Source organism: Eriocheir sinensis, chromosome 49 (assembly GCF_024679095.1).
Source record: "Eriocheir sinensis breed Jianghai 21 chromosome 49, ASM2467909v1, whole genome shotgun sequence".
Taxonomy (NCBI): domain Eukaryota; kingdom Metazoa; phylum Arthropoda; class Malacostraca; order Decapoda; family Varunidae; genus Eriocheir; species Eriocheir sinensis.
In genome coordinates, this window is record NC_066557.1 from 4810204 (window position 1) to 4825824 (window position 15621).

General features: G+C 43.6%; 1 protein-coding gene across 5 annotated transcripts in view; it reads right to left on the bottom strand.

Moving 5' to 3' along the window:
* Positions 1–1331: 1331 nt before the first annotated feature.
* Positions 1332–15621, bottom strand: part of LOC126981725 (chitooligosaccharidolytic beta-N-acetylglucosaminidase-like) — a 33308-nt gene continuing 19018 nt past the window's right edge. For 2 of the 5 annotated variants that reach the window (XM_050833165.1, XM_050833166.1), the window contains exons 7-10: positions 3620–3641; positions 3235–3381; positions 2536–3072; positions 1332–1905 (exon numbers count right to left, since the gene is read on the bottom strand). In XM_050833165.1, the coding sequence (XP_050689122.1) occupies positions 1729–1905; positions 2536–3072; positions 3235–3381; positions 3620–3641 (883 nt within the window). In that variant the 3' untranslated portion in view covers positions 1332–1728. Of the gene's footprint in view, positions 1906–2535; positions 3073–3234; positions 3382–3619; positions 4551–5500; positions 5643–8733; positions 8787–13945; positions 14270–15621 lie in introns of those variants that run through there. The other 3 variants (XM_050833167.1, XM_050833168.1, XM_050833170.1) reach the window with 3 other exon arrangements.

A 15621-nucleotide genomic window follows, 5' to 3' on the forward strand; every position in this document is an offset into this window, starting at 1 on the left:
TTCCTCGGAGGCGACGTTTCTCAAGAGAGAACATGTTAAGGGTAGAAAGCCTTTCTTCGTAGCATTTGTTGCGCAAGGAAGGGATCATTTTCGTTGCCCGACGCTGAACACCTTCTAATTTAGCAATATCCTTTGCATGGTGGGGAGACCAAAATTGTACCGCATATTCCAAGTGGGGTCTGACTAAACTATTGTAGAGAGGGAGTATTACATCTTTATTCTTAAATAAAAAGTTTCTTTTAATGAAGCCCAACATTCTGTTCGCTTTATTTGCTGCATCGATGCATTGCTGTGAGAATTTGAGGTTTGACGCGATTTTGATCCCCAAGTCCTTGACGCATTGAACGCTTTTGAGTTTAACGCCGTGCATTTCGTAATCGAACTTCTTATTCCTCGTTCCAACTTGAAGGACCTGGCACTTGCTTACGTTAAAGGGCATCTCCCATCTATCCGACCAAGCTGAAATTTTGTGCAAATCCTCTTGGAGGCTTTGCCTGTCTTCGTCAGTGAGAACCGAGTTACCAATCTTTGTGTCGTCTGCAAATTTACTAATGCGATTATTGAGTCCAACATCCACGTCGTTGATGTAAATAATGAAGAGCACTGGGCCAAGAACCGAGCCCTGAGGGACGCCACTAGTGACCGGCGCCCACTCTGAGTTAAATCCGTCAATCACTACTCTTTGTTGTCTGTTGCTCAACCAATTCGCGATCCATTGGTTTACTTGACCGTCAATACCTATTTGCTTTAATTTGTAAAGTAATTTATGATGTGGGACTCTATCAAACGCTTTCTGGAAATCAAGATAGACTACGTCCAGTGATGTGGTTACGTCATAAACAGTGAAGAGGTCGTTATAAAAGTTTAATAGGTTTGATAGGCAGGATCTTTTGTTTCGGAAGCCATGTTGTGAGTCCCCAATTAATGAGTGGCTTTCAAGGTAACTCACAATTTTGTCTCTAATTATGCCCTCAAGTAGCTTACCTACAACCGAAGTTAGACTAATGGGCCTGTAATTACCTGGTACTTTTTTGTCTCCTTTCTTAAAAATCGGTGTCACGTTAGCCTTTTTCCAATCTGAAGGGACGATGCCTTGTCGCAAGGACATATTGTATACGGTTGTGAGGGAGGAGAGTATTTCGCTCTTTGTTTCTTTCAGCAGAGTTGGATATACTTTGTCAGGTCCAGGACTTTTATTTGTTTTAAGTGATTTGAGGGCTTTAAGGACTTCATCGGGTTTTATTTCAAAGTTAGGCAATGCATGCTCGGGATTTACATTAGTACTGGTGTTGGTGGTGGTGGTGGGAGGACTGTTATTATTAAACACCGAGGAAAAGTAATTGTTTAATAGGTTTGCAACGTGTTGGCTGTCAGTCACTAGTGCACCGTCGCTGTTTGTTAAGAGAGAGAGAGAGAGAGAGAGAGAGAGAGAGAGAGAGAGAGAGAGAGAGAGAGAGAGAGAGAGAGAGAGAGAGAGAGAGAGAGAGAGAGAGAGAGAGAGGATGTATTTATATAATAGAGTGTAGACTCCACATACTAATGATAAACATTCTCTCTAAAATCATCATCGCTTCTTCACTTCTTTTCCTTTCTACTTGTTTCTTTCTTATCCCCCTCCCTCAGGTTTTCCTCTCTTCTTACCCATCATTATACCTCAGACTTCGGAGGAAAGAAGTGTTACAAGGGCACTGTGAGAAGGAAAGGCACTCCTGGCTGTCATGAGTGGCACTATAGATAGCAGAGCCCCTCGTTCTGGTGGCACCACTGAGGCTGTATCCGTTCCGCCTGCACGCCGCGCCGCACCAGCCGCTGGCGGTGGTGGATGAAGCGAGTCTCCGCATCGCGCCAGCCAGTGGCCGGGTTGGTCCACAGCCGCTCTGCCACAGCCGCCGCGCGGGGCCACACCTGCACAGGACAACACACACTCAGAAGGGCGAGGAGGGAAAGTTCTTGACAGATTACATGGCGAAAGGTGATGAAGTATTTAGGCTGAAAAAAAGTGAGGACCATTAATATTGGTTAGAAGTTGGAGTACTCAAAATTCAGGAAGGAGATGAGCAAGAACTGTTTTACAATATTCAGTAAAGTAGTGAATGAAGGAAACAAATTAAGCTGATGTATAGCTAATGCAAATACGAGTGCGTTGCCTATGGAGGTTACAGAAAGTTACAGATGAAAAGAGTGGATGATAAATAAACATCTCTCTGGAGCTGCGACGAGTTTACTGACTGGCCTATTCTTTTTTGGTATTCTCTTGATATTTTTGTGTTTCCTTGTGAAAATGGAAAAGAATGGAAAAATGAGTCCCATGTTCCTATGCGGTTGGTGAGCTCCTAATCAAAGGTAAGCAGTCATCTAACATTCAGGCCCACGCTTTGGTGCCTCATTGCATGCAGGGGATGTGGGAGGCAGGTGAAAACATTACCTACAGCCAATGGAAGAAGGGCTCATTAGGTCGGGCCCGAGGGAAGCTTCGCCAACCAAAATCTCTGTGGGTACAGCCAAGCTCTTCAATCACCTTCCACGCCTTCTTACCTTAGAGTCAATAGTGGAAGTGTCCGCTTGTTCGGTCCACATTGCACTTTCACCACCGAGAATCTGGCCGGGGTGCGAGGAGCCAGTAAGGGTCAGGGCGATATCATGCGGGCTATTGTCGTACATTGTTTGCCATCCCTTGTACGGACTGCACCAGTTGTTTCCCTCACCCACCCACGCCCCGGCGCCACAGTCCAAGTACCAGGCGTCGTGGTTACTGAAGATAACCCTGTACCCCCTAGTCAAGGCCTCCTTGATGACTGGGTCCTGTCGGGTACTCCAGATTTGGATGATGTACTGGGAGGAGTTGAGGAAGGTGTTGAGACGAGCTGGATTTGTGAGTTCTGAGGTCCACAAGACGCCCTCCACCTCCTTCCTGTGTCCTTGTCCAGCCCCAGCAGCCGCCTGCAGCAGCTGCCGCGCCTTCTCCTGGAACACCCCCCACTGCCTGTAGTAAGCATCAGCATCAAGACCGTGTCCGTTGGCTGTCATCCATGTCACGATCTCCTCCGTTGTGTTCCAGCATTTGAGGTTGACCTGAGGGGGAGTGAAGGGAGAGGGTGAGGACTCGAGAACGGTCCAGGCTAGTAGTTTATACAGGTGGCCCTGAGAGATAGAGGATAAACACTGGTATTCATAAAGGTAACACAGGACACATTGGCACTTGTATGTAGTACACTTCCCTCCTCCAGCCCTTACTTCATCGCCGCCATAATGAAAGATGTCAACGGGGGCGAAGATGTCGATCAGTTCGCGGTATATGTGCCCCAACACGTCATATATGGCGGGGTTAGCAAGGTTAAGCTGGCCACACGGAGGCTCCACGCAGAACTCCTGCCAGGGCTCCTACGGGGAACAGGAAACGATACGTCAAAGGGACACGTGGGAAGCTCTACTTGTTTTTCATAGTACACACACACACACACACACACACACAGTGTCCATACAATGAAAGAGAAGTTGGACTAATATAGATTGGGAGATATGACTATCTGAGTTTAAGCTCAGGCCCTGTATACTACAAATAGGAAAAAAAACAAATAGGTAAATACACACGCACACACACACACACACACACACACACCTGGTTGACGCACACGGCCAGCCTACCCAGCCCCTCCTCCTTCTCGGCCCACTGCCAGCCATTGCCGACGTGCGCGGGCGCGTCCAACTCGGGCAACAGGCGCACGCCGCGCACGCGCGCGTACTGGACGAGGCGGCGCACCTGGGCGGGCGTGTACACCTGTCTGGGGGAGTAGGCGCCGTAGTAGGCCATGTTGGGCAGCGTGTCCAGGGCCAGCGGGAAGGAGTGTGAGTCGGTGATGTGCCAGTGGAGCGTGTTGAGCTTGCTGGCGGCCATGGCGTCCAGCGTGCGTCGCAGCGCCGCCTCCGTCACGAAGTTACGCGACGTGTCCACCAGCAGCCCGCGGTACGGGAACGCCGGCGCGTCCGTCACCGCCGCCGTCGTCACCACCATGAGGGCGTCATCAGTCTCATGGTACTCCACTAGCTGACTCAGCGTCTCCAGACCGTGGCGCGCCCCGAAGAAAGTGTTGGCGGTCACGCTGGCGGTGGTGGTGCCGCCCGCCGTGGCCACCGTCAGGTCGTAGGACTCGTCCGTGTCGAGGGTGAGGTGGGTCTCGGGGCCCCGCACCGCGACCTCCACCACAAGCTTATGGGCCTGCGTGGCGGCGTCCCAGGGCCCCGTCCACGGCGCGGCACCCTCGGCGTATTCAGGATGGTACCGCTGCAGGCTGTCCAGGAACACCTCGAAGGCCTCCTGCAGCACCGGGCACACCTCCGGCAGACACATGGGCTTGAGGGACACGCTCTGCGGCAGGAACAGAGACACAGAGTCCCCGATGGTGGCGGCGGAGGGCAGGGGCAGGAGCGCCCCCGCGGGCCCGCACGTCAGCTTGCACTGGTTGAGGGTGGTCAGGTTTGGCCGGCCCGCTGCCTCGTACTTGACGCAGCGCCCGCCGCCCTCGCACGCCCATCCCCATGGCGCCGGCATCCTGAAGACAGGGCAAGACAGGAAGACAGGTGAGAAAACGGGTGCACACACGCATCCACACTCTCCTCCTGGATATATATGTATGTATATATATATGTATGTATACATACATATATACATACATATTTGGTATCAAAAGAAGGCAAATTAAATGTATTATTCATAAATGGGAAGAAATAAGGTTGAATACTAAATAAAATAAAATAAAACATGTATAATAATGCGCTTCATATAGGTTGATTTATATAGTGAAATGATTATATAAAAATAGTAAGTTTTATATAGATATCTTAAAATGATTTAAATACAAGATAGTCAACATATTGAAGTGTTCATATATGATTTTTTTATGCAGATATATTAATTTTTGTGGCGTCAGGAAGGTTTTTCGTCAAGGCGCGTGAAATGAGTAAGATTCGGCGAATTTTCGTCGCGATTTCTGGTCGAGCTCAAGCAAAAACAACTGAAGCTAGGAAGGTGTGCTTGGTGGCAAATGAAAGCTCTGTTAATACAGATTAATAATCAGAAAAAAATTGGAAAGCACTAAAAAAAAAGTATAAGCAAAAAACTAGAACGTGTCCAAATTGCGGCAAAAGGGCCGAAAACAGGCTATTTTGTGACGGCTCGACGACAAACCTGGAATCGAGTTATCAAAACATCCTTCGAGCTGGTCAAACTACATTGCCAAGAGGGGCTACATGCCAAATTACAGCCTTCTAGAGGCAATAGCAAGGCCACAATAGACAAAAACGGCAAAGTGTCTGGAGTTCGTCATAATCGCTGTCCCATCTTGAGCAAGGTGGATGGGGAGTGTTGTGTGTGAAGGCCCCGGCAGTACCCAGATATAGATTATCGAAACGGGCGGGTATTTGCTGGCGATGACGAGTTCAGCTCGTGATCAGGCAGTGGTTAATCACACACACACACACACACACACACACGTCCACATACTTGAAGAAATTGTTGACGTTGGTGGTTTCCTGAGCGGCCACGCCCACCGCCGCCACCATCACCACCACCAGCCCCTGCATGGACGCGGCGGCTCGACGCATCACACACTCATGTAAGCCAAGGTTGACTCTCTAGTCGAGTCCTGGAAAAGAGCAGCTGTGAGAATCCTGGAAAGTATGATAACTCTGGAAGAGAGCAAGTATGATAACTGTTCCGTTTTTGCCGCACAGGAGGCACGCAGAAGTCGACAGAAATTCATGTATAAGAAAGGATTCCCTCAACATCGTGTGGCTTAATGAAAACAGAGGACAATGTTGAAAGACTATAATATATATATACATGTATATATATATATATATATATATATATATATATATATATATATATATATATATATATATATATATATATATATATATATATATATATATACATATATATATATATATATATATATATATATATATATATATATATATATATATATATATATATATATATATATATATATATATATATATTTTTTTTTACAGCAAAGGAGACAGCTCAAGGGCACAAAAAAGTAAACATTAATAAAAAAAAAAAAAGCCCGCTACTCGCTGCTCCTAAAAAGAATCCAAAGAGGTGGCCGAAAGATAGGTCAGTTTCGGGAGGTGTCCTGATACCCTCCTCTTGAAAGAGTTCAAGTCGTAGGCAGGAGGAAATACAGATGAAGGAAGATTGTTCCAGAGTTTACCAGCGTGAGGGATGAAAGAGTGAAGATGCTGGTTAACTCTTGCATAAGGGGTTTGGACAGTATAGGGATGAGCATGAGTAGAAAGTCGAGTGCAGCGGGGCCGCGGGAGGGGGGGAGGCATGCAGTTAGCAAGTTCAGAAGAGCAGTCAGCGTGGAAATATCGATAGAAGATAGAAAGAGAGGCAACATTGCGGCGGAATTTAAGAGGTAGAAGACTATCAGTATGAGGAGGAGAGCTGATGAGACGAAGAACCTTAGCCTCCACTCTGTCCAGAAGAGCTGTGTGGTGGAGCCCCCACATAAGATGCATACTCCATACGAGGGCGGACAAGGCCCCTGTATATGGACAGCAACTGTGCAGGGGAGAAGAACTGGCGGAGACGGTACAGAACGCCCAGCCTCGAGGAAGCTGATTTAGTAAGAGATGAGATATGAAGTTTCCAGTTGAGATTTTGAGTTAAGGATAGACCAAGGATGTTTAGTGTTGAGGAAGGTGATAGCTGGGTGTTGTCAAAGCACAAGGGATAATTGTTTGGAAGATTGTGTCGAGTGGATAGGTGGAGAAACTGTGTTTTTGAGGCGTTAAAGGACACCAGGTTCTTCTTGTCCCTATTGGAAATAATAGTAAGGTCCGAGGCTAAGCGTTCTGCAGCCTCCAGCCTTGAGTTGTTAAGTCGTTAAGTGTATATATATATATATATATATATATATATATATATATATATATATATATATATATATATATATATATATATATATATATATATATATATATATATATATATATATATATATATATATATATATATATATATATATATATATATATATATATATATATATATATATATATATATATATATATATATATATATATATATATATATATATATATATATATATATATATATATATATATATATATATATATATATATATATATATATATATATATATATATATATATATATATATAGATCATGATGTTATATATGTATATAGTAATCTGAGCACGGTCTTGGAAAACTAAAAATGAACAGGAGGAAAAAAAAAAGGTACAGTGGACAGAATGGAGAGTATCTGTGTAGGTAATTTTTTATGTTTATATTTTAGGATAAAGTAAAACAGATCATGGCTGAAATGAGATATAAAGCAAGTTCCCGCAACACGCTGAGAAGGAATGTTATGGCAGTATTTTGAGGGACGAGACTATCTGTCCAATTTTATAATATATATTTACGATAAATAAGACAGATAAAGAATATTGTGTTTGTATTTAAAGGATAAGCCGCTAAAAAATGAAACATACAGAAAAAAGCCTGCAACAAGCTGCCCAAACAATACCTGTCCTAAAAGGCTTCCCAGAATAAACGGGGAAAGTATTTGTGTGAATGTGTCTGAAACTGAAGACAATATAAATCATGTAGATTACAGGGGTTCCCAAACTGGGGTACATGTACCCCCAGGGGTACATTTGCACGTTTCAGGGGGTACATTTGGTCTGAAGGAAACAATTACTTGCACAATACATGGTGTTGTAATCTGCACTCAGATTGCACTTTTCTCATTTTCTTTGTGTTGATTAGTATATCTTACCTTAGTAATTGCTTTATTTCTGTTTTCATTATTTAAGATGCCTATGTAATCTAAACATGAAGACTCTAATAAACTTAAAATATCAAAATATTTAAATGTCCTTTTTTACTATCAAGCTTAATTTTTAGTGTTAGGGGTACATGGGAACCTATAAAAAGAGTCTAAGGGTACTGAGGAACAAAAAGTTTGGGAACCCCTGATGTAGAATGTACTATACCCCATGTAGAAGGAATAAGGTGTGAGTACTCAAATGTGATATGTGTTAACGTTCAGAGGGTTGTGTGTGTGTGTGTGTGTGTGTGTGTGTGTGTGTGTGTGTGTGTGCCCGCGCACGCGCGTCCATGTCTGAAGCTGTATATATCAGAAATCACACTGGGGAAAAATTCAAATCGTAATAAACCACTTTCTATAATGATAAGGAATGCTGTGTTTGTATTTAAAGGTTGGCGAGTAATTTGCGTGCATGTGTCTATATATATCTACGCTTGAAACTGTACACATATAATACAAAAACTTTAAAAAATGTGATGTGCTAATTTACATGCTAACAAGGAATATTGTGTATTTATTCATACGGCGGAAAGCACCTGTGTTCGTGTATCTATCCTTACTTCAGTAAAACGCTGTATACGGCATCCTATCTGCGAATGTATGAACACACGAGCATTCAAAAAATTGAACCAGCATATGATGACCTGCTTTTCTGTATTCTAGAACAGCAAGTATGGTGAAATGTCACGTACGTCTGTATCTGTCTGCATATTTACCTGACTTGAAACTGCCTATATAACATAACCGGTAAATCTATAGACACACACAAAAAAAAACACAGGTACATAAACAGAACTTAAAAAAACACGCTGACTCAGGTGATAACAACAGGTAGTACGTCCACTCTTACCTGCAGCACCTGAGCTAACCACGTCCTCTCTGTGCGAACCCCAATCCGTTACTGAAAGTGCCGAGGAGCAGTTGAACACACACACACACACACGCACACACACACACATACCACACAACACACACACACACACACACACACACACACACACACACACACACACACACACACACACACACACACACACACACAACATACACACACAACACACACACACACACACACACACACACACACACACACGCACACACACACGCACACACACTTTATTCATGTCTATATTTCTCGTCATCTCTGCATCCACTCCTCCTCCTCCACCATGCTGTTTTTCCATGCTGCATGGTTCTTTTTCCTTTCTTGCCAGCTTTGGCTGAAGGGATGGGGGAGGGGTGTGGGGAGGAGCCTTCGCCTTTGCTGTCCTTTATCTTCCACCTTTGATTAGATAGTTAGTGTAGCTTGTCACAAATAGCCTCGTTAGGACCATCAGGTCTGCTGTTGTTTGTTCTTCCGTTATGTTACTTTGTGTTCCTCCTCCTCCCACCAGACAAACTTTCGCTTTCTCTCTCAACATAGGAACTATTTTTTTTGTCTATATTTCTCGTTATCTCGGCCTCCACTCCTCCTCCTCTTTCTCCCAGACAAACTTTCGATTTTGTCTCGAGCAGTTTTCTTTGTTATTTTCCATTTGCGTTTCTTTCCTATATTATTTTTTATACCTTTCTTCCGTGAATTTGGATTCCCGGTATACCTCACATCACACACACACACACACACACATACACACACACACACACACATACACACACACACACAGAGACACACACACGCACACGCCCTCTCTCTCTCTCTTTCTCTCTCTCTCACACACACACACACACACACACACTTTCACAAGCCCTCTCCCCCTGACCTTTCCTTCTCCAGGTAGAATCGTGACCAACCTTTCGCCATGCACTTACCTGTGAGAGTCTAATTAGTGATATATGTCCTTTACTCTTTGTTCTCACGTGTCTTGACTTCATTCGTCTGGTTTTGTGTTCACGTCGTTTATAATTTTAGGGGTTTGTAAATGTCTGTCTCCTTTCCTCTCTTTTCACTCAATCCTCACTTTCGTTTATATAATTATTTTGCTTCTAATATTAGCTCTATATATTATTTGCCTTCATTAAGAACTTCTATATATATCAGAGAAACTGTATTAACATAGTGAAAAACATCCCAAATGAGCACCACTGAGTGCCAGGATTCGAACCCGGGCCTTCTGACTAGAAGTCAGGGCAGCATACCGACCAGACCACCATCGGTGGTTCTAGTCAGAAGGCCCGGGTTCGAATCCTGGCACTCAGTGGTGTTCATTTGGGAAGTTCTATATATATTTAAATACCTTTTCTGTCCCGTTTCCAATCTTCTTTACTTTCAATACTGGTTCTTTTTCTTTTCTTTCGTTTACTTTCCTTCTCCATTTTGTCTTTCCCTTTTCTCTTTTTAATCCCAGTCCTTACGCTATTTTGCTTCCTTTACTTTTTTTCCCCTCTTGCCTTGCTTTTCTAATATCTATATTACTCTTTCTTTCACCGTTTTCTCTTTTTTACTTTCTACTTTTCCTCTCTAAACAATTAATTTATTCTTGTTCCTTCCATTTTATTTCCTTTCTAAACAAGTCTGCCTCACTCTCGCTTTCTCTTTCTCTCCTTCCTTCCATATAAGGTTATATTCTCTTTATTTTCCCTTTATTATACTTCTATTTTATACATCCCTTCCTATCAATCATCACTTTCTTCTACACTGCTCTGCTCGTTTGTTTTCCTTCCTAACGTTTCCTTGCAACGGGAGTCCTTCTCTCACCTGTCATTTCAAATTAGATACACCTGGTTAGCCTGGTTAGCCTCTAAGTTGTCTGAGCTACTTTCTCTGATCTGACAGACTTTCAATTTCACTGACTTTAAATTTCACTGACTTTAAATTTCACTTTCCACAGGAACCGGACAAATAATAATAATAATAATAATAATAATAATAATAATAATAATAATAATAATAATAATAATAATAATAATAATAATAACAGAAACCCCAAGTCTCAAGTCTGTTATAAAAAATTCCGTGGTAATGTCTTAATTCTTCAGAGTTTATCAATTTCTAAGTTGGCGTCACAATCCTTTTTTCTTATATTTTTTCATCCTGTCATCATCTTCGTCATCCTCAACATGGTCGGCAGTGTGAAACCTGTGCCTGAAGGCTAGAAACTATCGTCATCATACCGTCATAGTCATATTCACACTAAGTCATCATCATGCTAAAGGTAATCATCACACTAAAAGCCATCGTCACCATCACACTGTACTTTTCATCATCACACAAATCCATCGCCATCATTATCACACTTAGTCATCATTGTCATCAAAGTTAGTCATCATCATCATCATCACACTTAGTACTCTTCATCACCATCATCACACTTAATTATCATCACCATCATCACATTAAAAGTCATCGTCATCATCACACTAAGTCATCATCTTTATCACACTTAGTCATCGTCATCATCACATTAAATGCCATTGTCATCACCACGCTAAGTCATCGTCATCATCACACTGTCATCACCATTATCACACACTTTTTTTTTTTCATCATTACGTTGTCATCATCATCATCACCCTGTCATCGTCATCATCACAATAAGTCATCGTCATCATCGGCCCTGTCATCGTCATCATCATCAACTTGTCATCGTCATCATCACCCTGTCATCGTCATCATCACCCTGTCATCATCATCATCACCCTGTCATCGTCATCATCACCCCGGAAGTCGTTCATGATTCACTTGTCATCGTCTTCATCACCGTCATCATCGTCATCACCCTGTCATTGTCATCATCACCCCGTCATCGTCATCATCACACAATAAGTCATCGTCATCATCGAACCCGTCATCGTCCATCACACGTCATGTCATCACCCCTGTCATCGTCATCATTACACTTAGTCATCGTCATCATCACCCTGTCATCGTCATCATCACCCTGTCATCGTCATCATCACACTTTGTCATCGTCATCATCACCCTGTCATCGTCATCATCACACTATAAGTCATCATCATCATCACCCTGTCATCGTCATCATCACACAATAAGTCATCGTCATCATCACCCTGTCATCATCATCATCAACTTGTCATCGTCATCATCACCCTGTCATCGTCATCATCACCCTGTCATCGTCATCATCACCCTGTCATCGTCATCATCACACTTTGTCATCGTCATCATCACACTATAAGTCATCGTCATCATCACCCTGTCATCGTCATCATCACACTTAGTTATCGTCATCATCACCGTCATCGTTATCATCACACTATAAGTCATTGCCATCATCACACTTAGTCATCGCTATCATCACACTAAAAGGCATCGTCAGTCTCACTAAAAGTCATCCCCATCATCATATCAAGTCATCGTTATCATCATAATAAGTTATCGTCATCATCACACTAAGTCGTCGTCATCATCACACTTAGTCAAAGTCACCACACTAAAAATCATCGCAATCATTACACTTAAGTCATCATCATCATCACAATTAGTCATAGTAATCATCACACTAAAAGTCATCGTCATCATCACACCGTCAACGTTATCATCACACTAAAAGTTATCGTCATCATCACATAGTCATCGTCATCATCACACTTGGTCATCATCATCACACTAAAAGTCATCACCATCATCACCACACTAAGTCATCGTCATCATGCCGTAAGTCATCTTGATCATACTAAAATAAACTGTCATCATTTTACAAAAAAAAAAGTTATTATTCAACTACAAGCCACCACCTCCACCACCATCATCATCATCATCATCATCGAGTGTGTCGTTACCTGGCAGAAATCAGTCAGGTGGTAAATTCAACGCGTCTCGGCAGGTGTTTCGTTGAGTCATGGGGAGAGGGTGAGGACTAAAGAACACACAGACAGATCACGTTTTCTACTAATAATAAATATCGCTTTATGGGCACGATACAGAAAACTTGGCCACAAACACTGAGGCCCGCATTCTCAGGCACTTTTGGTTCACAACACATAGGCCCCCTTCACACGAGCGGTTTTCTCCCGCGCGGTTTACGGGCGCGGTTTAGAAATCAGTGAGTTCAATAAGGCCCTTCACACACTGGCCGCGCGGCTCAAACTCCCGCGCGGCAGTGATTTACCGGCCGCGTCCACTGCTAACCCGCGCGGCGCCAGGCGGTTCAGAATACTATAGAAATCTATGGAGCCCAAACACGGGCGGTTTTTCCCCGAGCGGCAGACGTGGTTAACATGTGCCAAAGGTTCATTTTGCTCACAAGTTCTTCAAATGTAGATGATGACATGCGGAAATAATTGAAAAACTTTTCTTTTTAAGCTTACAGGTTAGAATATAATGTATAGAATGCTCCTTAAAGGAGCCTAGGGCTTTGTATTGGGTGGGTCCATCATTCAGGCAGTCGCTTCTTCTTGAACACCCTGTTCATTATGTACACAGAGATCACTCTCTTCTTTATGTCCTTCATCTCGAACAAACAAACAAGTCTCGACAAACTGACAAGTATTCTGAGCACTGCTGCAGACGAACCGCACGGGAGACAACCGCTCGTGTGAAGGGGCCTTATTCCGAAAGCCTTGTCAAAATATCACTTTGCTCATAATATTACCCATGAGAAGGTCCACAAGCTCTGAGAAAGCTTTATTAAATGTGGGTGTGCGAGGGCCGAAATGTTTGAGAATATAGGCCTGGGTACGACACTTACCAAGGACCAGTTTCACAGTTCGACTCGACGGGTTTGTAAGCTCCCACACCAAACACAAAATACTACAAAATTTAATTCCCTGTGTAGTGTTCGATGATAATTAAGAATGTAAGAAATCTGAGGAAACGATACAGGTAATCTCTCTAATATCTGGAGGTGAGCAGTAAACCTGACCGCTATGGAGAATTTAGTTCGGATTGGGTGCTTACAATGACGCTGCTGGACTGTGGTGCTGGCCCTAAGAGTGGCACCAAAACATCCGACGTGACACAACAAACATTGCCACAAACATTTATGATTACAGCTCTCCATGCACAGCTGGAGTCCTCCCTCCCCACCCACCTTCCTTACCCCCTACCCTACCCCTCCCCACCCTAGCCTTCCCTAACCCTCCCCTTAATACCCTCAACTCACCCTGGCACTCACAATACAGGGACACACTGTCTCCGCTCCCCTTAACTTGCATGGCACTCTCAGGCACTGTTGGCACCTCCTGATTGGCATATCTGTTAGCACTGTGTAGGTGAGTGCCCTTCGTCTGGTACAGGCACATCGGCAGTGGCACTATTTGTAGCACAGCCCCTCGTTCTGGTGGCACCACTGAGGCTGGACTCGCTCAGCCTGCACGCCGCGCCGCACTAGCCGCTGCCGGTGGATGAAGCGAGCCTCTGCGTCACGCCAGCCGTCGGATGGGTTGGTCCACAAACGCTCCGCCACAGCTGCCGCGCGAGGCCACACCTGTGCACCATACACACACACACACACACACACACACACACACACACACACACGAACACAGAGAGAGAGAGAGAGAGAGAGAGAGAGAGAGAGAGAGAGAGAGAGAGAGAGAGAGAGAGAGAGAGAGAGAGAGAGAGAGAGAGAGAGAGAGAGAGAGAGATGTATTAATTAAACAAATACATGGTACATAAGAACATAAGAACATAAGAACGCAGGAGTCTACAAGAGGCCGGTAGGCCTGTACGAGGCAGCTCCTTTGACCCTAAGCTCCCGTGTATCTAACCCCACCTAATATCGCTGTCCATGAATTTATCTAGTCTATTTTTGAATGTGACAATTGTATTGGCACTCACCACATGACTGCTAAGCCTGTTCCACTCATCCACCACCCTGTTAGTAAACCAATTTTTACCTATGTCCCTGTTGAATCTGAATTTATCCAGTTTAAACCCGTTACTTCGTGTCCTACCCGGTTCTCTTACCAACAAAACCTTATGAATGTCTCCCTTATTAAAGCCCTTCATCCATTTATAAACCTCGATCATGTCTCCACGCACCCTTCGCCTTTCTAGAGAATGCAAGTTTAACTGTTTGAGTCTTTCCTCGTATGGCAAGTTTCTCAACCCCTGAATCATCTTGGTCATCCTCCTCTGCACCGATTCTAACATTTTGATATCCATTCTATAGTAGGGTGACTAGAACTGAACCGCATAGTCAAGATGAGGTCTAACTAATGCTAAATATAGTTTGAGGAAGACTTCGGGGCTTCTGTTGCTTACGCTCCTTGAAATAAATCCCAGTACCCTATTAGCTCGATTTCTAGCTTGAATGCATTGTGCCCTTGGACGGAGATCAGAGCTCACCAAGACCCCTAAATCCCTCTCGCACCCAGACCTACTTATGAGAGTGTCATTTACAATAGTTATGTGAGGGTTGTTCCTACACTCATAATACTGCACTTCCCACATTGAACTCCATCTGCCATTTATCCGCCCAGTCATATAATCTGTTGAGTTCACCTTGGAGAATACTAGCGTCCTGATCCGACTCAATTACTCTACCGATCTTGGTATCATCTGCAAATTTACTAACATCACTACTAATTCCTGTGTCTAAGTCATTGATATAAATAATAAACAAAAGTGGACCTAATACCGAACCTTGTGGGACCCCACTCGTAACACATCCCCAGTCAGATCTTTTACCATTGATTTGCACTCTTTGCTTCCTATTGCTAAGCCACGCCTTGACCCAGTTCAAAACTTTACCCTCTACTCCGTGAGCCTGTAATTTAAGCAACAGTCGTTGGTGAGGAACTTACAATATCTGTCATTTCCCTTATACTCACTTTC